The sequence below is a fragment of the Lissotriton vulgaris genome, chromosome 2_1 (assembly GCF_964263255.1).
Source record: "Lissotriton vulgaris chromosome 2_1, aLisVul1.2, whole genome shotgun sequence".
Classification (NCBI taxonomy): domain Eukaryota; kingdom Metazoa; phylum Chordata; class Amphibia; order Caudata; family Salamandridae; genus Lissotriton; species Lissotriton vulgaris.
Window position 1 is genome coordinate 1668144258 of NC_141687.1, and position 25908 is coordinate 1668170165.

Below are 25908 nucleotides of genomic sequence, written 5' to 3' on the forward strand. Positions count from 1 at the left end.
AAAAAGTAGTACAATATCTGGTGCACGTCATCATGAAATGAGCCAGAAAGGTGTCACCAGAGAGAAAAGAAGCCATCTTGCAGATGAGTCCACCTCAAAGACAGCAAGAAATCAGGATATTTTTGGGAATGGTTGGCTACTGTAGACAGTGGATACCTAACTTTTCTCTAATAGCAAGCCCCTACTGAGGCTGACACATCGAGACATGTCTGATCCACTTCCTTGGGTCAACTAATGTACAAAAGCGTTCCTAGAACTGAAAGAGAAATTATGTCTCGCCCCAGCTCTTGGAATGCCTGATTACACAAAAGAGTTTACTTTGTTTTGCAGTGAAAGAGCTGATAACGTTGTAATCAAACATTGTAATGTTCTTCACGGATAGCCAGCATGGTTTTGGCATAGCTCATGATTTGGGGCAGTTATGGTTGCAACGTGGTTTCCTTACCTCCACAGGTATGCCTATTGCTCAGACATGAGTCCCTTGCCCACTTTGCCACTGGATTCAAGCAAGCCCGGCTGAAGACGGCTGGAATGCCAGAAACCGGTTCTCGGAAGCTTGTTTCCGGTCCAGGGAAGACATGGCTTGGCAGTTCAGGCTGGGCTGTTGCCATAAGGCACAGGGTCAGACTGATTTGCATATAACCATGTCTGAACTGGGGTGGCAGAGTGAGCTAAAGAACGGTGATGGATCAAACCCAGATCTTTTGACTGGGTGTGAGTGTTTGAGTGATTCAGATGGTCCGTCCATCACCACCCCCTTTTGTACCGCTTTTGGCCGCCATAAGTGTGGCAGGGTATGCTCAGACGTGAGTCCCTTGTTCACTTTGCCACTGGATTCAAGCAAGCCGGGCTGAAGACGGCTGGAATGCCAGAAACCGGTCCTCGGAAGCTTTTTTCCGGTCCAGGGAAGACATGGCTTGGCAGTTCGGGCTGTACTGTTCCCATGAGGCACAGGGTCAGACTAATTTGCATATAGCCATGTCTGAACTGGGGTGGCAGAGTGGGCTAAAGAACGGTGATGGATTAAACCCAGATCTTTTGACTGGGTGTGAGTGTTTGATTGATTCAGATGCTCCGTCCATCACCACCCCCTTTTGTACCGTATTCGAAATGGACAGCATGTCAAGAACTTGCTTGAAGCCCTGCAAATGCCTAATGAAACTGTTGTTGTAAAATGTCCTGGACATCAAACAGGCAACGGTTGCTATGGGCAACAGATACGCTCACTCCATAGCCAGGTGTTGTGCACTGTTGGCATGCACATTTAATGGAGGTTTCACAGATGTGGTTCATTCTGTCTCTCATCGGGTATCACCTGCTACTCGAGACCCTTACCAAGAACAGTGACACAACCTCAATTATGGTGATTGGGTCATGATCAAGAAGCACATTCAAAAGACTTGTCTTGAGTCTAGATGGAAAGGGCCCTACCAAGTAATACTGAAGTAGAACTCTGCTGTTAAATGTACTGGAATTCCCAATTGGATGAATGCCTCATCTACTAGGAGAGTGAACAATCCAAAAGAGGCTTCTTTGGTCTATGATCAAAGAGAAGAGCATTCATTAGTGGTCTCAACACCAGTCGACAGACCACATAGACCTGTAGCACCAGCAACTGTTGAAATACAGAGAAGCACAAGGAGAAGAAAGAGGTGAAGATCAACAAGCTGAAAGACAAGTACAAGAGCCTGAAGTAACACAAAGAGGTATCGAGGTCTCAGACAAAGACAAAGCAGAGACTAAACCACGTGCTGAAAGCATGTTATGTTATGTTATGTTATGTTAAAAATTCTTATAAAGCGCACATACACCAGACGGCTTCATGGCGCTGAGAGCAGAGGGGGGAAAAAAAGTTTAGCGGTAAAAGGTGAGAGAAAAGAGAGGATGTTAGTCGTACGCTGAGCGGAACAGGAAAGTTTTCAAACAGGACCTAAAGTGGGCATAGGAAGTAGTAAGCCTCAGCTCAGGAGGAAGTGAGTTCCAACAGGTAGGGGAAAGAAACGAGAATCTGAGGCCCCCATGCTTTTTGCGCTTAAAAGTAGGGGTCGTAAGCAGGGCGAGATGGGAGGAGCGCAGATTACGAGATGGGCAATAATGGAGGAGGAGAGAGGAAATAAAGACTAGACGAAGGCCGGCCAAGGCCTTGAAGGTAATGCAGTCTAGTTTGAATTCACAACGTTTGGCTACTGGGAGCCAATGAAGGGTTTTGAGCATAGGGCGAAGATGATGGTGTCTGGGTTGGTGGAAAATCAATCTTGCAGCCTGGTTCTGGACCAGCTGTAGACGGTTCAGCTGATATGAAGGGATGCCAACATAAAGAGAGTTGGCGTAATCGATCCTGGAGATTACGAGGGCCAGAAGGGCTAAGGTAAGGGCCTCTGTGGTGAGGAAGCGGGAGATCTTACAAGTTTTGCGGAGGTGGAAAAAACTAGAAGAAACCACTGCATTAATGTGGGGCTTCATCGAGAGGTCCTTACTAATAATGACACCAAGGCTCTATAACATAACATAACATCGAGGTTTCAGACAAAGACAAAGCAGAGACTGAACCACGTGTTGAAAGCATCTGTGAAACTGATCAAGGAGAAGAACAAGATCCTGGTTAAGGAATGAGCTCTGGGACGAAAAGAGTTTGCCGACAAGCAGAGTGGAAAAGAAATCATGAAAAAGAGAGACTGAGGAGAAGATCATCAATAGCATGGATTTCAGAAACAGTGCATGAGGACAGTAAAACCGAAGACAAAGGTGATCTTGACACAAATGATCAAGTTCTAAGAAGGTCTAGAAGAACTTGACTACCTTGCCGAAGATATTCTGAACCTGAATGGTCTTACTGCGTGAATGCCGTACTGAATGTTACTCTGAAAAATGTGTGTATTGTGAACCCTGAATTGTTAGAACCACCTTGAACTGCAGAGACATTACAATTTGGGAAAATTCAATTGAAAAGCAAAAACGAACTTAATGCAAAAAGAACAGCTATGAACTTTTTCTTTTAGATGTTTATTGGTTTAGCTATTTGTTTTACTGAAGACTAACCTAGGTCAGAGAAGAAAGTTACAGAAGAATAAGGATAACATTTTATAAGAACACAGAGTAGGGTTAACCCCTTCGATGCGCCCGTCGGCCAACGGCCGTCGCAAGCACTACCTCTGTAATGCTGCGCACATCCGTTGGTCGCCGCAGCCCCCCCCCACTCAATAAAACCGCCGCACCCCGGCGGAATTGCCGCCGCGGTTAAGCGGCTATGTTATCAGTTAGGGAATTGCACTAATAAGAAGAATAGAAAAAGACTCCACAGCTTTGAAAAGATCGTCTGCTAAGCCTCTACAGAAAGCTATTCTATTACTGACTCTGACCAATGTGTTGCATTTGAAATAAGTGTAAATGTATCATAGGCGCAATTTTCGAATTAACAGTTATAATGATTACAATAGTACCTAGGATGTTACCTAGCACATGATTCAGAGCCCCTAGTACCAATGTCCCTAATACACATACACATCATTTTAGGTATTGTATTTTTACTAAAATGTTTGTGAGTTACAAGAAAGATGACTATTCTACTAATATTTATTCTAGATTAGTACAAGAATATAATAATGCAATGGATGTCAAGGATTGCTATGTCTGTGCACACTTACCGACTTCAGTTTCTGAAGTCACATACTACCACATACCTTTGTCTTAGGCAATCTCCTGTTTATAGGTAAGGACATTTCAAATATTTTTATTCAAACTATGATTTAGTACTATCCAGAGTACCACTAAAAAAAGAATGAAGTTACATCCGCAAGCAAAAATGATGGATACTGCCTAGTATTATTTCTTTCCACATTTGCCTGTAGATAGCGTAAAAGCGTACAATTTTTTGCCTGACTCATGAAGACTTTTATGACTCTGGCTCTGAAGGCATCAAGTCGATTGTCCAGCATTATGCACCCACCAGATCCCTTCGGACTTCAGACAAAAATGTGCTCGCTGTTCCCAGATTGAAGAAGGTTAAATGGGGTGGCAGAGCTTTCTCTACTGCTGCCCTCAAACTGTGGAATTCTCTTCCAATAGAAATTTCTAGTCTGGTCTCTCTTCCACTATTTCACAAGGCCTTAAAGACCTTGCTTTTTCGTGATTGTTTAGTTTGAGCATGTTCTTCCTCTCTCCGTCTCCTGATGCTTGCATCTAGTGCCTTAACGCCCTTGGGCTAAGTTTCAGGCTCTACAATTCTAAATTCATTCATTCACCTGCTTAATGGACACAGAGCGCAGCTTCAAGCTTAGGTAAGAAGGTTTGCTTGAGAACTTTCCTCCATGGTACAAGTGTATTCAATAAAGTTTTACAACATACTGGCATGGATGTTTACTGTGGGAATCAAGAGAAGGGGCATCTGAAGTTGACAACACCATCAGATGAGCAGTTTCCATTGGAGGAGGACTATTAAGAATTGCTGAAGTTTTTTACATTATTGTGTGATTTTATATTAATAAGTGTTCCTATCTAGAGAGAAAAAACTGTGGTCTTCAGACCCCTTTTGACTCTGCAGAGACCCCTTATTCTTGTTACCAACAGCTATTGTTAAAGGTGACTTGATTCTTTACTCGATCCAAACCTATTTTCAATGCTAGTGAAACCATCTTTTCCTCCTTTACTAATATTTTGATGGTTGCTACTGCGACTGTATGAAACTCAGCTGAGTTTCCACAATGACTCTTTCTGGGAAGTTCTACTTTGCTCTTTTCCAAAAAAGGAACTCTTCATGGGTTCAATTCAGGGTGGCTAATTTTGTGACAATTTTCCTTTACGGAACACTTTTTAATGATTTATGCTGTCACTAATCAATCTTTTATTTGACATTTCTATAAACGGAACTAATCTAAATAAAGATGACAAATTATACTAATCCTTTAAGATAAATAAAGGTTTTGAAAACGGTATCAACTTCTCATCATTGACTGTACATTAAGAATCTGACAGTTGATGATATATGCATGATTTGAATATCTCGTTCCAGTTCCGTTCGAAAAACGGTGGCAAAGGTCCATTGACCTGTTGGGAAGTTATCTGGAATTCCAATGGACGCAATCTGGAAGTTGGAGTGTTTGGTCTTAAGAGACCCTTTGGAATGCCTCTTTTTGTTCCTGATAAATAGCCAAACCTCACTTAGGTCAGTTACCCTTGCCTATGGCTAAATTGTCATGATTCCTAGGTCACCATTATTTGCGATCGCCCTGCATAACCGAAAAAGATCCTTTGCACACTTGTATTACTCCACAAAACCTTTTGCAAAAATGTAGTTTTGTAGCTGTCGAGTTGGTGCTGTAATCAGCATCAAGCTCCTGTTGATACCGGTTATTTTCATGAAAAGACCTGTGAAGCCAACCAGTGCCTGCTAGACTGGGAACCCGAATATTGGCCAGCACAGGTCATTGGAGCTGGACCACTGACCAGCTACCCCAGAACTGACTATGTATTGGACCCCTTTCCTCAGTGCTGCAAAAGAGTTTGAATTGCAAACTTAACCTAAGGGTGCTTGTATTGGGGCTTGCGGTGAATGTACCACAGGGGCCCATCTCCTTCTACAAAGAATCTGGTGACTCTCAGTAAGAGTTTACTAAGCACAGATGTGCAGCTCTGGAGTGCACAGTACTCCAGAGTGACTGGTTAATAGACCTCAGCCTTTTGCTCTGCATTGTGGTTGCGGGCCTGGTTTTACTATGGGAAACTAAGGATTGCAAGTCCAGGCATTTGAAGCAAAAAAATTGGACTGGATGACCTGCTCATAGATGGACCTGGGAAACTTTAGAGTTTTGTAAATAGTAGTGACTTTGCCTGCCTAGCAACATTATTCTCCTGCAGAGTTGCAATAACTTTTGAGTCTTTTCAGGGTAGACCAAATCCTGTGTCACAACATTCCAAACCTTTCTACTTCTATCTGAACATTGATCGGTGGGCTTAGACCATACCATGTTCAGCTGCCAAAGACTCCCCATTTACTTCCACCCTGAAAAAGATTAAATGGCATATTCATGACCCGGTTAGCGTCACTCTTGCACCGCGCAACGTGATGCAAGAGATAGGCAAACCATACGTCAAATTTATTTTTTAAGCCATGGAAGGCCACTTTGCGTGGCTCCGAGTGGCTTCACAAATCTGGAGTAACGCAGCGCAAATCACTGTGTTGCATTACTCTGGCCTGGGAAGGCATTCCATGGGTGTTTCCATGCAACTCCCATGGATTTTGACGCATCCCCAGACTTACAAGAACTTGTAAACCTGGGAGTGCTCCAAAATCTTCCACCTTTCCAGGGGAGGCAAAACGAGGGGTAATATCGCTCTTTCTCCTTGTTTCTTCCTCTTTCTATGTGTGCTGTATACTGCAGCAGGCACAAAAAGAGGAATATGCCCCCAGGACTGTTTTTATGCTGGTAGGTGCCCCTTCCTGCACAAAAACAATTCTGCATGCAACACAGGCACCCTTGCACCACGATGCAAAGATGCCTGCATTGGCACTAGGTTGCCAAAAGGGAGCAAGCACAAGGGTAAAGACAGGAATGCGCCATATTAAATACGACACATTCTGCCCTTTCCCTGTGAAGCAGCACAGCAAGGTGACTTGGTGTGCTCCACTGCATCACAATCTCATAAATGAGCCCCTAAAGGTCCACAACCAATGATTGTGATGAACTTGAAACGAAAGATTTCTTTTGGCCCCTTTTGAAAACGCCTACGTTTTTGGCTGAGCATACTTAAGTCTGCTCTAAAGATGTCCTCGATATGTAGGAAACCACTCATTAATCAAGAACAGCAGAACTACTGACTCTGTCACCTTGTGTAAAAAGCCCCTGTTTCTTTAATATCTCTTCTTTTCTCTGATCATTGATCTAACTGGTCCTTTTGACCCGATGACTACGGGTAGAACCAGTCCTGCTGAGATACCCTGCTTGCTTGGAAGCTACAGAGACTTTATATCCCATCCATCAGTAAGACCCTTATAACAACTGTGTGGTATCCCTGAAGACTCAAGTCCTTCCATAAAGTTCTCGACCTGGACCTATAAACTTACATTTGTTTGCCGGTCTTCCCAAAGTCAAACATTAGGTTGTGTTTCGACTATATTTCAGAAACTCTACCTACCAGGCCTTTTTAGTTTTAACATTTGCGCTCTATTTACGCCAACAGTGTCAATGGCTTGTTTTTACTGCCCCCGTCGGTGGCTTTGACGCTGTCGACCATACACTGCTCTTAAAGGAGGTGCACCACGCTGATAAAGTTGAAACGGTGCAGAACTGCTTTACATCTTTTCTTTCAGCAAGATCTCAAAGTTAATTTGAGGCCCCTTATTTTCTATTGTGAGTAAAATCTCCTGGGGTGTTCCTCAGGGCTCTGTCCTAGCTCCCTGCTTGTTTCACCTGAATGTTAAGCCGCTCACTCTTTTTATCCTCTCTCGTGGTCTACAATCATATGTCAATGTTGACGACACCCAATTGTTGCTCATGCATAGAAGATTTGTCCCTCCTGAAGATGCCTCACTGTAGCATTGTCTTTCTGTTTCAAGTTTGAGAATGGATGGTCTACCATTGGTTAAAATTTAACACCAAGAAAATTGAAACTTTTGATCACTGGGTGGTGCAAGGGGGAAAAGGGGAAGAGTGGAGTCAGAGTTGACGGAGTAGACTAATGGCGTGACTCTCATTGGCTCGCAGACTGTGGGCCTATTCGAACACCTTCTCAATGGGCCCAATTCACAAACGTAATCTGAGACAAAATGCTAACTTTGAGACTTTCGGTATTCACAGAAGGATTTAGGAGTACTAAAGTTAGGATTTTGTCTCATTTAATCTTAAGTTTTGGTCTTAAGTTAAAATTAGACAAACTTAAGTTTAACTGAGAAAAAATCCTAACTTTACGACTAGGATTTTGTCTCAGTTAACCTTAAGTTTGTCTTAAATTTAACTTAAGACCAAAACTTCAGTTGAACTGAGACAAAATCCTAACTTTAGTACTTCTAAATGCCTTCTGTGAATACCGAAAGTCATAAAGTTAGGAGTTTGTCTCAGATTACTTTTGTGAATCGGACCCAATATGTAAAAAGTCTTGGGTATTAAAATTGATTCTGCCCTTCAAATGGATTGTCAGATTTTATCTGTTAGTTCTTCCTGTTCCTTTATTTGAGAAAAATCTGACCCATTCTTTCTCATCTCTCCTTATGTGGGTGCCAAACCATAGCCATGGCCTTAACTGGCTGTAGGTCAACTTATGATGGTGCCTACCTTGGCATCAAGTCTTCAACAAATTCTCACCCTATCAAAATCAGTTAGCTTGCATCAGAGCCTCTGTTTTGTCGAACCCCATTCCTGAAATATTTCCATTGGCTAACCATACAGGATTTAAATTATTTTAAGATGCTTTGCATTGTCTATCGTCTTTGCATGGAATTGTGCCCAAGTGTATCTCTCCCTGCCTCACTGGTTACAGATAGGGCGACCACCTCCCTCCAGACCATTCCGGACATTGTTTCCAGTCCTGGACTTTAGTATGATTGATGAATACATTCTCTGTGGTAATATTGTTTTGCTTCCGCTGAGCTAGTCAGACTAATATGCTTGAATCAATGATTTGTAGGTGAAATGTTCACGACTCGAGACAGCATCCGTAATTACCTGGAGTGAGGAAGACGACTCAAATCCTTCAAAATTTCAATCAGTTCTTAGTCTAAAGATCCTGGATTTTGAATGACCCGCAGAGTGGGCCGTGCTTTCTACACTTTAGCTCAATCCTTATGGACCTCTCTGCCATCCAAATTCAGATTGAACACCTAAATATGCAGGGGTCGATTTACAAGCCCCTTGCGCCTCCTTGTGCGCCGTTGTGTCACTTTTTTTGGATGCAACGGTGGCGCAAACTATGCAACCTTTTTACAACGTGACGCATCTAGGAAGATGCGTCACGTTGTAAAGCCCTGCGTCAAGTTATACCTGCATCAGGTATAATGTATGCAGGGTGGAAGTTCCCACTCAGGAAGGCCTGGTAAAACCTTATGCCTGCTTGAAGCAGGCATAAGGAGTGATGCAGTACTGTAAGTATAGGCCTCAAAATACATTGCTGGAGTTGCGTCATGCTTGTGCCATGACTCCAGCAATGGTGACTTTTGGGCCAACAGATGCATCAGAATTTCTTGTATTGTAAATACAGCGCATCCATGGTGGCGCAAGGACATTTGATGCAGGCGCTAGGAAACTTGCGCATCTATACAGATGCGTCAGTTTCTTGTAAATCTGCCACTTAATTCATACTTTACTTGACTTGGATCTTACCCCAGCTCTGCCTCCAGAGATCTTATAGAGCTCGGAGATCTTCGTGCGACAGTGTACTTGATAAAAAATGTATAACATAATATTTAAAAGTTTTATTTTTCTGAAAGCGTATAAATGAAGTGTGCATTTCCAAAGCAATACATTTAGCTGGACAGTAATGATCTTTGGGTAATAGGTAGCCATGCCGTTGACATATGCAGTAATAATCAGTGCTTAATTTGAGCCGGTGGTTTCCCCAGTCAAGTACCTGATAAACTTCAAAAGCTGTTGCATTTTACACAATTGAAAATATGATAAACATGAATAATGCTACAGAACAAAATCCTAAAATAAAGTTCACCTGCACCACTGCTTTCATTTCCTACATCAAGGCTATAAGATAATATCATTGTCGCGAATAAGAACAATGTCAAAGTACGTTCTGACCAGAGCAAACATCACGTCAATAATACCAGTACAAACGATATCAATGTACAAAATGACAGCTGTGTGCATAATGATGATAATGTCAGTAAAAATAAGACCAGTGGCTGCCATATTATTTTTAGATGCTCCAATGGACTCACATCATTGCTCTCGGATTCACCCAAGGTGACCTCTCTGTCAACCACAAGTCAGAGATACATGGTCAGGCAGGTCCTGCGACCCATGCCCGTGCCTATTGAGTAATAGGTCACATGTGCGGTACCCCATCAACCAAAGCCAAACATGTACCCAGGAAAAAGCCCTGATCGATTCCACAGATAAAACAAGTCTGAGATAACTGGTCGAAATAAAACTCATTTTGCCAAAGGCTAGTGTTCCCCAGAAATACCACAAAGCTAGGTACCACATACAGATAGGCACACTCATCCAATCAGGACATGACAGGCACATAGTGATCAGACGCTCCTCATGCTGGACATCTGGACACACATACACTGGCCCACACTAGCTTTCCCTGAGGTCAAGAGCAATCTGTGTCCTTATCAGATGCCTGCATTTGTTGATTTACAACTGAGATGCTTTTTTGGAATGTAGAAAATTGTTTTATTGTACTTCATGAATTGTATAAATGGACGGCCAAAACTTTGTTCATCAAGAGATTTAGAGCAGACGCATTCTGTCCCGACTCTTCTGGCAGCAGCATTTAATTAAATCAACCTGTTCCTGTTTTGCCAAACGCCTCTTGTCTATTTATTTATTTAAGGTAAATTCATATCCGAGCAACATTTTGGCAAGCAAGCCAGGAGAGATTTGTTCATCGGGCCCGACTGCTGTTGAAGGAAGGACCCCACCCTAACAGATTCATCAATGCAAAATTATCGGTGAACAGAAACCATCATTGATTAGAAGTTGTGCTGTATCCACGGGGCAGTGGTCCATCCAGAGGCAGCCGCCAGAGAGTAAGAGAGTTACATCTGATCCTTAGTTCCAATAACGCCGTGAGGCAAACTAGGACAAGCGCATATATTACTTCTGTTTTTTCTCACGCAAGAAGAAGGCGAAGGTAGGTACAATTGTTGGTATTTTACCCTGGGTGCAGGGTACGGCTCGTCCCACTGTATCAGTAAGGGATCGCTTGTACATCTGGGTGTGGTTCAGAGGATACTAAGTCCCTGGGTGTCAGTAGGGGATTACTTGGACCGATGGGTGTGGTGGCAAGTTGGTTTGCATAGGCTCTGTGTGTGATAAAGAGCCAACATCTCAAACTTGATTTTTTAGTTATAAAAGTACTTAGGGCTATTGTCTCAACACTGCTTTCACCTGAAAAAAGCAAGAGGTGTTCTCTTTTTTCTCTCCACTTGGACCACTGGGCAGTAGGTAGCGATACGCACAACCCCTGGGTGTAATATAGGGTGTATTTCGGCAGTTAGGGAAAAGATTCAGACCTGGGTGACTAGGGTATGTCTTGTGTCTGGCCGCGGAGGGCTAGTAGTTATCAGGTTATTCCTGTTCCTCCATTTAAATTGTTGCTCATTTTTGTCCGCGGATCCTGCAGTGACAGACTATCAGGCTCATCCAGCTCCACGTACTGCACAGAGCATCCCCTGTCCTTGGGCTATAGGCACTAGGAGGGGGCTCTGTTTTTTCGACAAAATAAAAAGAAATTCTGTAAACCTTTTTAGTCTCTATTACATCTGTTCCATTTTTATACATTTATTGATATTGTGGTGCTGGTGAAACTTTGTAAATAATGCTGCATGTTTAAATGTTCTGTCTCGTTAATAAGTCTATGTTTGTTAGAGATAACTTTCTTTTCAACTCAAACGTTCATGATTGCTAGTTTTCTGCTGCAAAACAATCCGCATTGCACTGAATGACAATTGGACTTTTGTTACTAGTTGTTATTGCTTCATTGCATTATTGTCTCTGTTACTCTGTTAACCAATTTTTGTCGATGCATCAGGTTGTTTTTTGAGCTCATAAACAGTAGATTGAGTTTTTGGTGGCACCCCCGTGTACACAGTTCCCCCAAACAAGAGTAGAATTGGGAATCAATTTTAAAGAAAATCTCGAGATAACCAAAAGCAAACCTTTAAAACAGACACATCTCCCAATTCTTCATGGAGACTCCATTAGACCACATGCAAGCGAAGTTCCCCAACCAGGGTTGGAGACTAGAAAGACACTGCTGTGAGTGACACGCCCATACTAAGATACGCACATTTCCCTAGCATAAAGGGGGCACATTCAATACCAATACCATAGATTGTACCAAAACAGACCAGACACAGGGGTCAAAAGAGAGACCTGCAAATGACACTGCTAAGAATGTAGACCGACAGAGGGATTACCCCAACACGCACCATACACAACCACAGAACAAGCCGCAGCGAAGAGGAAGGCCCCAGCTCCTCCGAGTCCGACAGAGAAGGCAAAAGTCTAGAATGGGGCCTGCCAAGCCAGGGGATAGATAGGGAGTGCTCAGCAAAGACCACCAGGCACATGAGAACATGCTCAACTTCCTGACAGCCCCGGAAAGCCTTGAGGGGGGCCTGTGGTCACAATGCTCATAAGCAAAACACAATACCATTTTCTAGTGGATACCGGGGTGACTAGATCATGCCTATGGGAAGGAGCAGTCCCTCTATCAAAGACCACTGCCATGATACAGGGGATTTCAGAATTCATGGCCAAAGTCCCTCTCACTGAACTCCTTGAGCTAGAAATAGGGGGAAATAAGATCAGGTAAAAGCTGTTGTGCTATTTCTCCGCACTGATCAGTATATTGGGATGGAACCTATTGTCCAAATTGAGAATAGCCATTGAGTTAACTGAGAACGAAACTATAGCCTGATCCTCCCCTGGACTCCCCCACCTCTATTGCGGACCAACAACATCCGCCCACTCCTCTGGGATGCTAGCCAGAGCAACCCTGGACCAATGAGCGCTTCTCACAGGAGCAGTCTGGAGTTATATGGAAATTCTACTAAAATTGTATAGCCTTGCATGATAGTAGACCGGCCGGGCACACCATCGCTTCGTAGAAACGGCCAAAGCAGTAGCATGTAGGGAACACAGGGAATCGGATACCCGGATCACGACATGCACCAGACCATCACATCCCCCGAGGCTAGGGGAAAGGCTGGCTCAGGGGTACCAAATTCAGCCTCCACCACCATGCTGGTGCCTCCTCAAAGGAGGAAGCAGCCCAGATGAAGCGGAACCCAGCCAAGGGTTGTATTTTCTGCACTAGGAGCCTCCTCCTTGTTACCCAATACTGGGCCAGGACGCATAACATGTCCGACCATCAGGGCACCTCCTCAGGCAATTGTACCTGCTGGTCACATGGGAGATATCCCTGGGCCAGGAGTGGATAGACTATTGCCAACACTCCCCTCCCCATGGTTCTGGTGGAGGGAGCAAGAAACTGGCAAAAGCACACCCAAAGGGGTCGGGGTGACCACAAAAGTACAGGTGGCACCTGATGGGGAAAGAACTCAGCCATAGGATCCCATAGGAATCCAAGTAAATGCTTACACCAGAAAGCCAAAAGGCGGGGGCCTCAAAACATCATAAAGTGCCACTTCTGCATCTGAAGAAACCACAAGGCCCCCCATTTTCACCTCAAAGTATACCACGAATGGAATAGACTGTTATCAGGGATACCCCCGCAGAATCTCTACACACAGAATAAACCCCCGAATCCCCAAACATGCAGTGAATCCTGAGCCTCAGCACCAGCACCCACATCACACTCACTGTCAGAAAACACCACAAACGTAAAAAGGCAACATCACAACAGTAGGGATAACTCAAAACCTATAATTTAACCACAACAGTAAGAATAACTCAAAACCTTTTATTTAACAGTAATAGTAGGGATAACTTCAAACCTTTAACAGTAAACAGTAGAGATAATGTAAAATCTTTAACTGCACACAGGAAAACCTCAGAGCAGCATTACTATGTTAACCGGGAATCCCCACTACAGTTCTTCATCTGGATGCCCACAGGAGGCCCGGGCCCCCGTGGCGGGTTAGCTGACTGTGCCCCGGGGGGAAGACAGTCTGACAATGGAGCAGAACAGCCCCCACCAGTATATGAAAGCAGGTGCCCAGATCCTTGTGTCCATACCACCAGGGCGCACCAATGTCTCTGATGTCTTTCAGGCCTCCTCCAAATGGAGGCCTACCTATAGTTCTAAAACTTGGTGAACTGCTCCGGTGGTGGAAGCCAGACCTATCAGGTGTCTTGCGGAAGGCGGGTCGAAAAGACCACTAGAGCTCTGTGCCTGGGACGACTCCTGGACGACTCCTGGTGGCCCCCCGCCCTGGGCAGCGCACCCAAACCAACAGACCACGCACGCAACCTGGGCTTCATCCTGGACTCCTCCCTCTCCATGACCAGACAAATCAACGCTGTCTCCTCGTCATGCTTCAACATCCTGCGCATGCTACGTAAGATCTTCCGGTGGATCCCCACCGAGACCAGGAAGACGGTCACCCAGGCCCTCGTCACCAGCCGACTGGACTACGGCAACTCCCTCTACGCCGGAACCACTGCCAAACTCCAGAAGAGACTCCAGCGGATCCAGAACACCTCAGCAAGACTCATCCTCGACATCCCCCAACACAGCCACATCTCTGGACACCTGAGAGACCTGCACTGGCTCCCGGTCAACAAGAGAATCACCTTCTGTCTCCTCACCTACGCACACAAAGCCCAACACAACCAAGGCCCAGGATACCTCAACAGCCGCCTCAACTTCTACACTCCCACACGCCAGCTTCGATCGACCGGCCACGCCCTCGCCGCCGTCGCCCGCATCCGAAGAGCCACCACAGGAGGAAGGTCCTTCTCCCATCCAAGAGTGGCCAAAAGGAAGTGACTGTGATGCATTCATAGTAGAATGACAGTGCAATGGTACAATGTAGTTGTTAGTTATGCCGTTACTGGCGGCGTTTCAACCCTCAGTGTGATACAGGGGTCTCAGGAGGACATAATTGATAAAGGGACATCTGTAATAATTAATATATAACCGAACTAGGAAGCGTGTGGTGGGAACAATCACTTGCTGCAAAAAAAGAAAGTTAGAAATACCTACATGGGTCAGTTGCAAGGATGTTCGAATCCAGGGGCCAATCCCTGTGACCAATCTGCAGTGGACGGGCAAGCCCCAGGGGTGGCTCATTAAGAAGAGGTTTGGGGGACCCACCCCTTCTATATTTGCTGACTATTGTGTTTTACAATTAAATAATTATGACCATACTGCTTTGTTATTGTGACCCTCGCTCTGGATGAGGAGCAGCAGATTCATTGCACTTTTCACTGGCGCGTGCTACAGAGTATGTGCCAGCAGTGGCAGGATTTGCAAGGCTGACTTGCTTTCGGGCCTGTTGTATCTGGTCTGCCAGGGCTGTAGGGTCTCTTCCTCCTGTCACACACTGCATCATCACTGACTGGATGCAGCCCTGGTGCCTTTTGCTGAATCCCTCTGATGCCCAAGGCTGTTAGTCAATAAGTGAGTATGGCCCTTTCCTAACTCCTCTCAGGGTGGGATCGGTAAGGCTCACTGACACCACCTCACTCTATGACCAGTTTGGAAAGTGGAGGGTTTCACTGAATGGTGCAGAGGTAGGAGGGCGGACGAGTCTGGATGTGACTGACGTCATTAGCCATTCATTTGCTGTAAAGAGATACACTGTGCATGCTCTGGTTTCGGTGAAACGTGTGCAGTGTATTTTGGTGAGCACCAGCTTGCCACCTTTTATACTAGACAGGGTAGCAACTGAGGTGGGTGTTGGTATTTCTTAAATGCTGGTTTGCCTGATTCTCGTCACAGTGCCTGCCCTATGACTACATGCCAACATTTTATAAGAGGAAAGTGGGAGATTAAAAAAAAAATATTGGGAGAAAGTATTTCCCCCTTTGACTTCTATTGAGGGTGGGGACGGCCATCCCAGGCGGCACATGTTTTTGGGGGCGGCGGTTTCACCCACCCCGCTCCTACCTGCAGCCGTCACTGGCGGCAAAGTCAGGAATCGCCATCACCAGCATCTCCCCCCCGTTTGTACATTTGCCCGCCGCGGGTGCCAAACGCAGGGGCCGCCACTGGGCCTTTATCAGCTCTATTGTCATGTATGGTGCTGTAAGGTCGGATATCAGAAAAGCAAAAATATTTTTTTTCTTACCTGTCAAGAGTATGGAGAAGAAGCTATGGCAGGCAGAGAGAGTGTGACAAAAATGTTATACCGGCAAGAACAGGTTACTGACAGTGCATACTCTGAGTCACACAAGACCAGCCCCTGAGGAATCAGGTTTCTGCATGCAGGAATCGGGAGACGGGAGACCAGCCTTGAAATCGGTAGTCTCACATCTGAATCGGAAGGGTTGGCATGCATGCCTATGCTATTCCGATGTTCCAAGGCCTCAGATCAACAGGCTGTACTGTGCCTGCAGCTCTCCTCATCTGGCCCGCACTGCCCATTTATTCCGCAGGACATTTTTCTAGTGGGCTGGTGCCACTGGAGGCTGGTTTTTGAAGGCAGAGTGCCACAGCTGGCACCTTGGAAACTCTCTGGAGTTCTCCCAGGGATTTAAAGCAGGCACAGCAGGTGCTTCAGATGATAGGAAAAAGATAAAGGAGAGGGAAGAAGAGAGAAATTAGACCGGAGGAAGGGAGCAGGGCTGGTTTGAACATTTTTGCTAGGGTTGATTTTGGTTCCCCATCTTACCCTAGTCCTCTTCCTCCTCCAGGCAGCTGAATCAGCTGAGAGGAGACAATGCTTGTTCAGCGGCATAGGAGCGTCGCACCACTGTTGTTTGAGCAGTTTAAAAAAGGGAAAATAAAACAATGATAACACAATGTTATTATCATTTTATTTTTCAGTGCGGACTCTGAGCCAGGTTAAGTCGCGCGGGCTGTCAGAGGAGGAGGAGGATAAATGTGCACCATAAGTGCGCATGCCAGTTTGGCCGGCCATCTTGGGCCGCCCAAACAGACATGAGCACTTAGCATTTCTGCACCCGGCTGTGTTGCACAGCTGGGTGGAGAATTGTCTCAGGCTCCCAGCCACCGCCGCTCAGACCAACCATGATGCTGCTGTCAGGCTGGGGACAGCAGCGTTATGATTGGCTCAGGGGAGGCTGACAGCAGCGTTATGATTGGCTCAGGGGAGGCTGGGAGCCTATCTGCTTCTGCTCCGTGCTGCCAGGAAGGGAAGAGAGGCGGCTACTGTTCACAGGTAAGTGTTCTTTTTTTTTCATCGCCCCTGCCCTGCACCACCACCCCTGTTCAGCAGCTGGCGCCACTGTGCTTGTTTGTTCTCAAAGCCTGTGGAAGACTCCTTACTAGGGCTCCCCAGCTGCACTGTCTATAAAGAGGCTTGGAAAGTTGTCCCATGATCCAAGATTCAAGGGAGGCAGTGGCGCACACACCAAACCTGTGAACGCCAACCCCCCACATCCCCCCTCCACCACACACAGCCATCACAGGTAGGAGTATGAAGTTAGGATCAACCATATTGCATTTCACTAATGCCATTCGTCAGTGGGCTAGTGGGCCACCATGCTCTTCCCTCTGAAGCCTATGAATGCACCGGCTGGAAATGAAATGTGCTTTAACAGCGCGAATGAATACCTTTCTGTTACCATGGTAGTTCTATAATGGCGGGACGGATATAGTAACCAGCCACCCTGTCTTCTACTTTGACAGGAAACATGCTATATTTCCATAATTTAAAGCTTTTGTACCCCATTCAGCATCGCTGACTTCAGTAAAGATGTGTGGAGTACTGCATTGGTGTGCCTCCGCTCCAGAAATGTAAATAAATAAGACTAAATTACAATTTACCACTACTACCCAATGTTAAATATTGGATTCCAGGGTCTCCGGACTGACAATGCAGAATCACTTTTATATTTGTTTTCCTTTTCGTGGAAAAATGATCTGCTTCTGTATAAGACAGCAAGTAGGGAGGGAAGATAGAGAAAGGAGTGATGTGAGGGACTGAGTGGAGGTATGTGCAGACTTGGAGAGGCAATTGAAGAGTCGGAAAATTGAGCCATTTTCGGAGGGCAAGGGGAGTGGATTGAAAGAATGGAATTGAATTAGCTGGTGGAGAGACAGGAAGATAGAGAGGAAAGGAATAAAGGGAGAGAGGGATACTCTTCTTCCCAAACCCATTTCAATCCCTACCTCCTTTCTCTGTGTACTCCCTGTGTCCACTTGTTCCTAGAGTGGCTTGGCACAAGGAGGTACACTGCACTGCACAGGAACAGCATCTATGGACCTGCATAGCTGGCCCATTCATGACACTGCAGAGAGAGAGGGCATTGCGGGTGCTTTGTTGTCAATATTTTATGGGAATTGCATGGACATGCATCACGTTATCCCATTTTTAAAACAATTGAGCGGGAGAATCTCCCCTAACCCCACCTTGCAGCTCTAGCTTGCACAAGCAACTTTAGGATTTTGTTTTATGCCCCCACTACTTTTAAAGTTAACCAGCCACCACTGGAAAGTGTTTGTGGTCAGACCCTGCGCCCAACCCACCACAGGCAGACAACCATCATTCCCATTGCCTTTAATCATGTACAGCGGGGGTTGGGAGGCCTCCCCAGCTGCCCTCAATGATTGCTCCATATGCATGGCCTTTAGGGAAACATTTCATTTCTATTTTTTTTCTTCAGATTGTCAAATCCTAAATTAGATTTGTGAATCTGAAGCAACCTTCATACCCTGAAGTTTGACTTTTTTTTGTTTTATGTAGCACAAACTCAACCCAAAGGTATAAGAGCGCTTTACATCAGCACCACTTGCATTACATTCATTTTTGTTAGGCACGGGGAGATTAAGTGATTTGCCCAGAATCACAGGATGTTGAGTGTCCTTGCTGAGACTCGAACCAGGGTTCTGCTTCGAGGTTGACCGCTCTAGCCGTTAGGCAATTCCAATGTTTGACTCAAAAATCTCTGACACCTAAAATGTCTGGGTACCACAGTCCCTGGCCCCATTTAGGTGTCAATAATTTAATCAAAAATCAAACATAAAAATCCATCAATGTTTTGGCTTTTTAGAAAATGTAAACTAGCAAAATGCAGCACACATAGAAAGAGGAAAAACTGAGGAGAAATAAAGATAGTTCTCGTCGTTATGCTTCCCCTGGGGATGCGTGGCATTTGATGCATTCCCGGGTCTAACACTAATGGTAAATCTGGAAAAGAGTCAAAATCAAAGCGTTTTGCAGTGGGAACAACCACGCACCACCCATGGAACGCCTCCCTGGGGCAGAGTAACGCAAAGCAATGATTTGCGCTGTGTTGCGTTACTTTAGATTTATCCTGCCACTCAGGGACACTCAACGTGGCCTTGAGAGTAGGTGCAGCCAGCACAGGTAACTGCGGTGGGGCGGGCAGACGACGGAATAGGGAAAATAAAACTAACAAAATAAATCCTATTCTGTCGACTTACTCCCCATCCCCGCACCACCTCGGGTACCGGTGCCGGCCGCGCCTGCTTGAAATGCTTGATAAATCTATCTTAACAGTTGCATCTCTCTGCCGCCCCATTCCGTGGTGCAAGGGCAATGCTATCCTTTGATAAAGTTGGCCATGAATCTTTTTGATTACAAGATCCTGGCGCAAAACTAAGCCTATCAGGCCCTCCAAACATTCTATCAAGAATTACTACAGTGCAAATCTTCTACCTCTAGGGCGCGAAAAGGTGGCAATCCGCACCAAAAACGTTGCCTAAAAAGATAATCGATGAGACTGCAAGTAACAAGATAGACGTCTGCAGACTTTAGCATGGTACAGTAACAAACCACTCTTAAAGTCCTTATACCATTAACACATGCTTTGCACAATACGTACATTAGGCATTATTGCTTTGTCATAACGTTTTGTAACAAACAGATCAAACCTATGAGATCTGGCTAATTCATTTTTTCATGAACCAATAAGACCTATAAACGTTATCATTAGTTTGTCACCCACCAATGGCTTGACACCATACACAACCCAGACCTTCAGAAGTGCACATTAACTGGCAAACATTATGCATTCAGTTCTAAAATTACAAACATGGACAAAAGTGCACAGTTGGCAAAACAATATACAATCTATTTAGATCTTTTTTAAAGAACCTGACAAGCGTTATGAGAGTGCACATCCTCTACCCCCAGGGTTTGTCAGATAGACTGACCAACACCAAAGCTCTGGCCTCACCCAGTAATCTGTGAGATTTTATGTAAAATACCTGTTTACAACTTGTGACAGACTAGTGTGACAACAATCTGCCATTACAGGTCCATTAGCTTTAACAACTGCTTTTCCCAACGCAAAGCAAATTATTGTCTCTATCAAGAGGGCCTTACAAGAATTATTACTGTGCAAATCTTGTATCCCCAAGGTTTGTCAGAAGGGGTATTCACCACCTATACCCTTGCGTACTACAGTAATCTGTGTGATTCCACATATCAAACGCCGCGCTGCAGGCTTGAATAAAGAGTACTAACAATCCACCCTTAAATTCCTGACTTTTACATATGCAGTTCACTATAAGTACCTCAGGCCTACTGTCTTTATCGTAACTTCATAAAAAGCAGTTGAAGCCAAAAGCCCTGATCATTGGCTTGCCACCATAACAATCTCAGTCCTGTAGTATTGAGCATAAGCTTCTCCACTTGGAAAAAAGTGCAATAAAAAAGTATTTTTTCAGAGGAAGCACACATTTTTTTTTGCCCAATCAAAAGCTATACTTAAATTCATCAATGTGTGGGTGGAGCCTAAGACCCTCTCTCAGTAGCAATTCAGAAAGCTCTTGCTCATTTAATATCGGGTGACAGCTGTGCTGTCATGCTAGACCCAAGAATGGATAGTTTTAGGCCTTTCCTAACGTCAAGTTGGTTATATATTTTTCTAATCGGCGGTGGCATCATCTCCAGCCGTCCGTGAGGGGTCCTGAGTAGTGAAGTGTGCTCCGAGAACAATGGTCTTGTTGACATGTACTGGCACGGATGGGTGCAAGGTCTGAGCCCTTATGGCCGCATAGGGACTGTGAACTCCAAATGGAGGGATACAATGTCTACAAAAAGGTACATGAGGGCAAATGGGAAAAGAAGATTGTGAATATGGAATTCAATTTCCTCAAAATACTATCGTTCTGTAAAATCTATTGGGACTGAAATTCAGTGCAGATCTTAATGCAGTTGCAAACCATCGCAAAACAGTTTTAATGACATGTACACTGTATGGTCTTCCTATTTTGACAAATGAAGAGATCGAATAAAATACGTTTGCAGAGTAGATTGTAAAAAATGTTGTACAGTTAATACGATTAACTGATGTTGATTTAATAGTTCAAATAGCTCCTTTAAGAAAGGATATTTAAATCCCTATTAGATCGGGCTCCTGGGCTAAGTTGTGAAATTAAAATAAGTGGCGCAAATATTCGTATACACAACTTATCCAAGCCAGACATTTGCAAATTTTAGAAGAACTTCTACTTGAGTGAAACGTCTTGAAAAAGTAAAGATTAAGTCGGAGTTTTATATGTAAACTACAAAACAATTCAGAAAATGTTATCCCTGTGCCATCAAAGCTCTAAAATGTAAAGACAGTTCCTGAAAATCTGAGCGGGGGTTTGGTCCATATTCGGATGTTGGGGGGTCATGTACTAGGGTGTGATGGGGGAGAGGCTGCGTGTTTCGCTGGGGTACAGAATATGCCCGATTCTTGCTTTCCATTACAGATAGATTTTTGGTCCGAAGAATATTTTACAAAATCTCCATTTTGTTAGGCCATGAGGTTCAATAGTGGTGCCTTAATGCAACTAGTCTGTGGGCATCGACGTGTCCCATTCACACCAGTCTCGTGTCAGGCTAACCTCTGACAGTCCAGTACTGATGGACAAAACTGAGCCACATGGCAGATTTGTGTCTGAAATATTGGGGTGATTGAGACAGCCACCTGTCAGGGGTGCCTCGAAACTAAGCTCCGACAGTGCTTGGAAACAGTCAGTCCCATTCCATGTAATCTTAGCTGACAGCTCGCCCCGTGTCATGTGTGACAGCTTTAGCCAGTTGCACTCTGTCTGCTGAGAATTTAAACCCATGGTTCTAATGAGAACTACAAATCCCAGAATGCACGATGGGGGAGATCAGTGTGTTTGAGGGGCTCTCTGCTGAGGCGTACCTTGGTCAATAAGATGTGTGGGGGGGCGGGAGGGGGATGTTTGAGCTTCATATTTCCCAACAATCAGGCGCCATATAATGATAAAATACATTATACTAAAAGCAGGGCACATGAGAGGGGCTTGAAGGGTAGTGGAAATGGAGAGGAATGCGGTTTGGTAGGGGCACTATGTGACAGAAAACAAAATATTATGCAAACTAACCAACATTTTTAAAGTGAGTTCCTGTCTGTCTGCAAACATCCGACAGACACCTCGCCAAACCCGACTGAAATCACGTGTACCTAACTATTTACCAGAAAATACACGTATTAGAGGGTGAAACCCCTTCCTCTCCCTTGTACTGGGAGGGATGGGGGAGTGTGTGAGGGGTTTCAACCGTGAGCTACAGGGTCCGTGAGTTTGAGTGTACCCTAACCCTTCCTGGTACTGGGGGGTCCGTGTATTGGGGGTCTCTCTGCTTCTAGGACGCTCGGGGTGCTTGAGGGACCTCCCATATAGAGATGCCAGGCTCGCCCTTGGACTAGGGGTACCAGTGCATTGGAGGGGGTCTCCCTTCGATGTGGGGCTCCCAGTGTGCCCGAGGGTGTTCCCTCCTATTAGAGGGGATCTTACTTGTAGCTGAAACAATCTCGGACCTCTCCCTTGTAATAAGGGATCTCCCTTGAGTATGGGGTGGGGTATCTCTTGCCCAGAGGAAGCCTCTCTAATGGTTCGCCCTTGAGTAATAGCGCTCTTCTTTTCAGGTCTGGCTGAAAATGCAGCTGTCTGCAGGTGTATTGTTACCAACTTTCAAATACACAGTCTGGACGTTGGCTCCACCCAGAGTACCCTCCCCTTCACTGCTTGCCATTATCTTTTCGTGTATCATTCCACGTTCTAGGAATCGCTTCCTTTGCAATGCATGAGGGACTATCTTACAAAGGTGAAAGGCACTCAGTCATAACCAGTATGGCCACCCCATTAATATGATAAAACTGTGCTTGTGCATGCAACACATATAAAACAGCAGCTATGCATCCAATACACGCAAGCAGCATTTGTGAAGGTCTGTGTGTACATGCATTGGCACATAAAAGCCAGACCTACAGGCTTTGCCATGCTGCTTTTATTCAGTGTTTTCTGTTATTTGTAGGAGATGCTAACGCATGCTCGCGTGGTGAGGCCGCTCCCTTGCACACGAGGAAGCCCCGCTGTAGGGCTCGTCCTTGTGCACGGGCCCTCTCCCCTGGAGGGGGGCTGGCCCCTTTATTAGGACTCTCCCGGGCACAGGGAGGGCCTCTGGTGCGGGGGACCCATGTTGTGGAGGGGACTTGGCAAGGTGTTTCGTGACAGTGTTGGGGTGGAGGGGTGCCTTGAGTATTAGGGGGTTCCCATCAGTGGCTTCCATTCCATCGGGGAAGTGTTCCTAGTATTAGAAAGGAGGATGTGGGAATCTACGCGATGTTACAAGGTCTCCCCTTATATTATGTAATTGCGATTTCAGGGGCGTCCCTCTCAGGTTTGGGGGTCCCAGTCAGCCTCCTCCAACTACAGGGGGCTCGGATGCTTGCATTCTATGGCATGCATGGGGGATCCCCCCGAGACCAGGGTCTGAGGGCGTCACATACATTACACACCCCTCTGTTGTAGTGGTCGCGGGCCGGGAATTATGTGCATACAATTTAGAGACTGCGGCGACTCCTGTAGGGTACGATGTTATTTATTACTACTCTGTCGTGAGTGAAGACCGTATTCTTTGGTTGGCCTAAGAGGTTCCATGTTCTTGTGTTATTGTATCGTGTAGTGTTGTGTTTTCTGTGCTGTACGCTTCTCTTGCATGCATCATTTTATCTGAATTACCTCAAGGCGCTTAACCAAGGCGCAGGAGGAAACTGAGGCCAAAAGCTTTGTTTTTACATTGATTTAAGAGGGACACCCAGCCGCTGTTATTTCACTCATACATCAACGCGTCAACCGGTGCGCACTCCAAGTGCCACCTTGCTAGTAGCGTAGCCAATGTGTCATGGGCCCTAGTGCAAGAAGGGAAATGTGCCTCCTGGCCGCGGTGTGAATGATAAAACACAGCACTGTCTCTCTCCGCCTGCCGCACTGTTTGCCTAATTATTATGTGTTTATCTATATCTTTTTTGCTTCCTCGATCTTGCTTTGTAATGCAACCTTTATCTCCTGTGTATAGTTAAAGCGCTCTGATACCCACGGGTCAAGCTAGCGCTATATAAAACTTTTAAAATAAAATAAATAAAAGCACTGCTGCTCGGGTCTTCGGGGGTCTCTCGGCTAGGGGGTCTCTCGGTGCTAGGTGGTCTCTCGGTGCTAGGGGGGTGTCGCGATCTCTCACCTGCCGGTCTTGGTGACGATCATCTCGTTGGTGCGCTGCTGGAAGTCTTCCCACAGCTCCTTGTCCTGGAGGCCGACGCTCACCTCCCGCTCCTGGGGGGCGCCGGGATCCGAAGCCTTCATCTCCCCCTCGGCCGCGCTGAACACGTGCTCCAGGCGCTCGGGGGCCCCCGTTGGGACGCTCATCCTCCCGGCTCGGCTGGGACTCCTCTGTGCTCCGCTGCACCTCTCCCGGGCCGCGGGCGCCTCGTCCCCTCTGTGCACTGCTCCTGGCTGCACCCCAGGCCAGCACCTCTTATTCACGGGGTCACCTTCTCTGCGCAGCCTCCTCTTGTGCTCGGCTCCACAGGGAACCTCTGCTATGCACCTCTTCTCCAAAACCAATAGCTCTGACTGAACACTTATACGGTCCCAAAAGACCCGAACTATTGGCTTTGCAAATGCTTGTTTACATTGGCGCCTTCCGGTGCACCTCTCCCCGTTACCTCTGCACCTCCTCTGGTACCTTCTCTCGTGCACGTCTACCCCTCCTCAGGGCACCTCTTTTCTGCCACCGGTTCCCCTCCTCAGTGCAACTCTTCACTCTCCACCTCTCCACGGACTCTGGGCGCTCCCTTGGTCCTCACCGGTCCTGCTGCCGAGTCTTCAACACCCCTCCATTCCTCTCTTCGCCTCCCCCACCCGCAGTCCCACACGCTCGCACCCTCGGACCCTTTCCCTCTCCACACACAAGGCTCCTCTCTCCAGCGCTTCCTTCTTCACACCTCTTCAAGCATCTCCGGGGGCTTTAAACGCCGCCGCCCCGCCCTCGCCCCCTTCTGCGAGAGGCTGCTATTGGTCAGTATAGCATGAGGATGGGGGAGGCCAGGGGGGGCAGGGACCTGTCCAGCCCTGTAGACACACCGGACTCTCAGACAGGGCACCCAACAGCCAACACGCTGTGGACCGGCCTATACCACGCAGGAGGCCCACTGTGTGACGTGGGCACTATTGACCAGTCTATAAGACACTGCCAGCAAACTATTTCCCTGTGGTGGGTAATACGGATTTCATCCAATGGGATGCCTAATCACAGCCTGATTATATTTCCCTCATCCAATTAATCCCTTAGACAAGGACAGGCCCAAACTTCCTCAGAAGTTTCACTATTTCCTGTTGTCTAATTCCCCCTTTCATAAAAGATGCGCAAACCCGAATACTACACCTGTAAACAGGACACACTGGGTTAACTGAACCTTGTTGGCTGCAGGTTTAAAAACCCGACTACTTCAAATAGTGTTTTTTTAACAAAGTAATATGTTTTTTTCCCTAAAAATGCACCTTCTTAACCTACACACTGAAATAGTTTCATTTTATTTTCACTGCAGCAACCAAAGAGTATAGTGTAGTGTTTCATTTACTATTCTGAATACACGTTTATGCTAATTGCACCGAAATAAACATGTAATAAAAAAAAGTAACTCCTAACATACACACTATGATGATGTCATCTTGGAGATCAGATGACATTTTGAAGTTCCTCGGCATTCGACCTTTTCGTGTATGATGTCACCAGAACCCCTTGATGGCAAAATAGGAGCATATTAGCCAGTTACCCATTGTATCCTCTTCATGCGCGTGTGCTCGCGACTGTGTGTG

The 25908-nt window shown here is 45.9% G+C and overlaps 1 protein-coding gene across 1 annotated transcript in view; it reads right to left on the bottom strand.

The window, feature by feature from the left end:
- Positions 1-24827, bottom strand: part of LOC147733055 (T-box transcription factor T-A-like) — a 73647-nt gene extending 48820 nt beyond the window's left edge. The window contains exon 1 of the mRNA XM_086958906.1: positions 24272-24827. Within this exon, the coding sequence (XP_086815032.1) occupies positions 24272-24456 (185 nt within the window). The 5' untranslated portion in view covers positions 24457-24827. The remainder of the gene's footprint in view (positions 1-24271) is intronic.
- Between the last annotated feature and the right edge of the window lie 1081 nt (positions 24828-25908).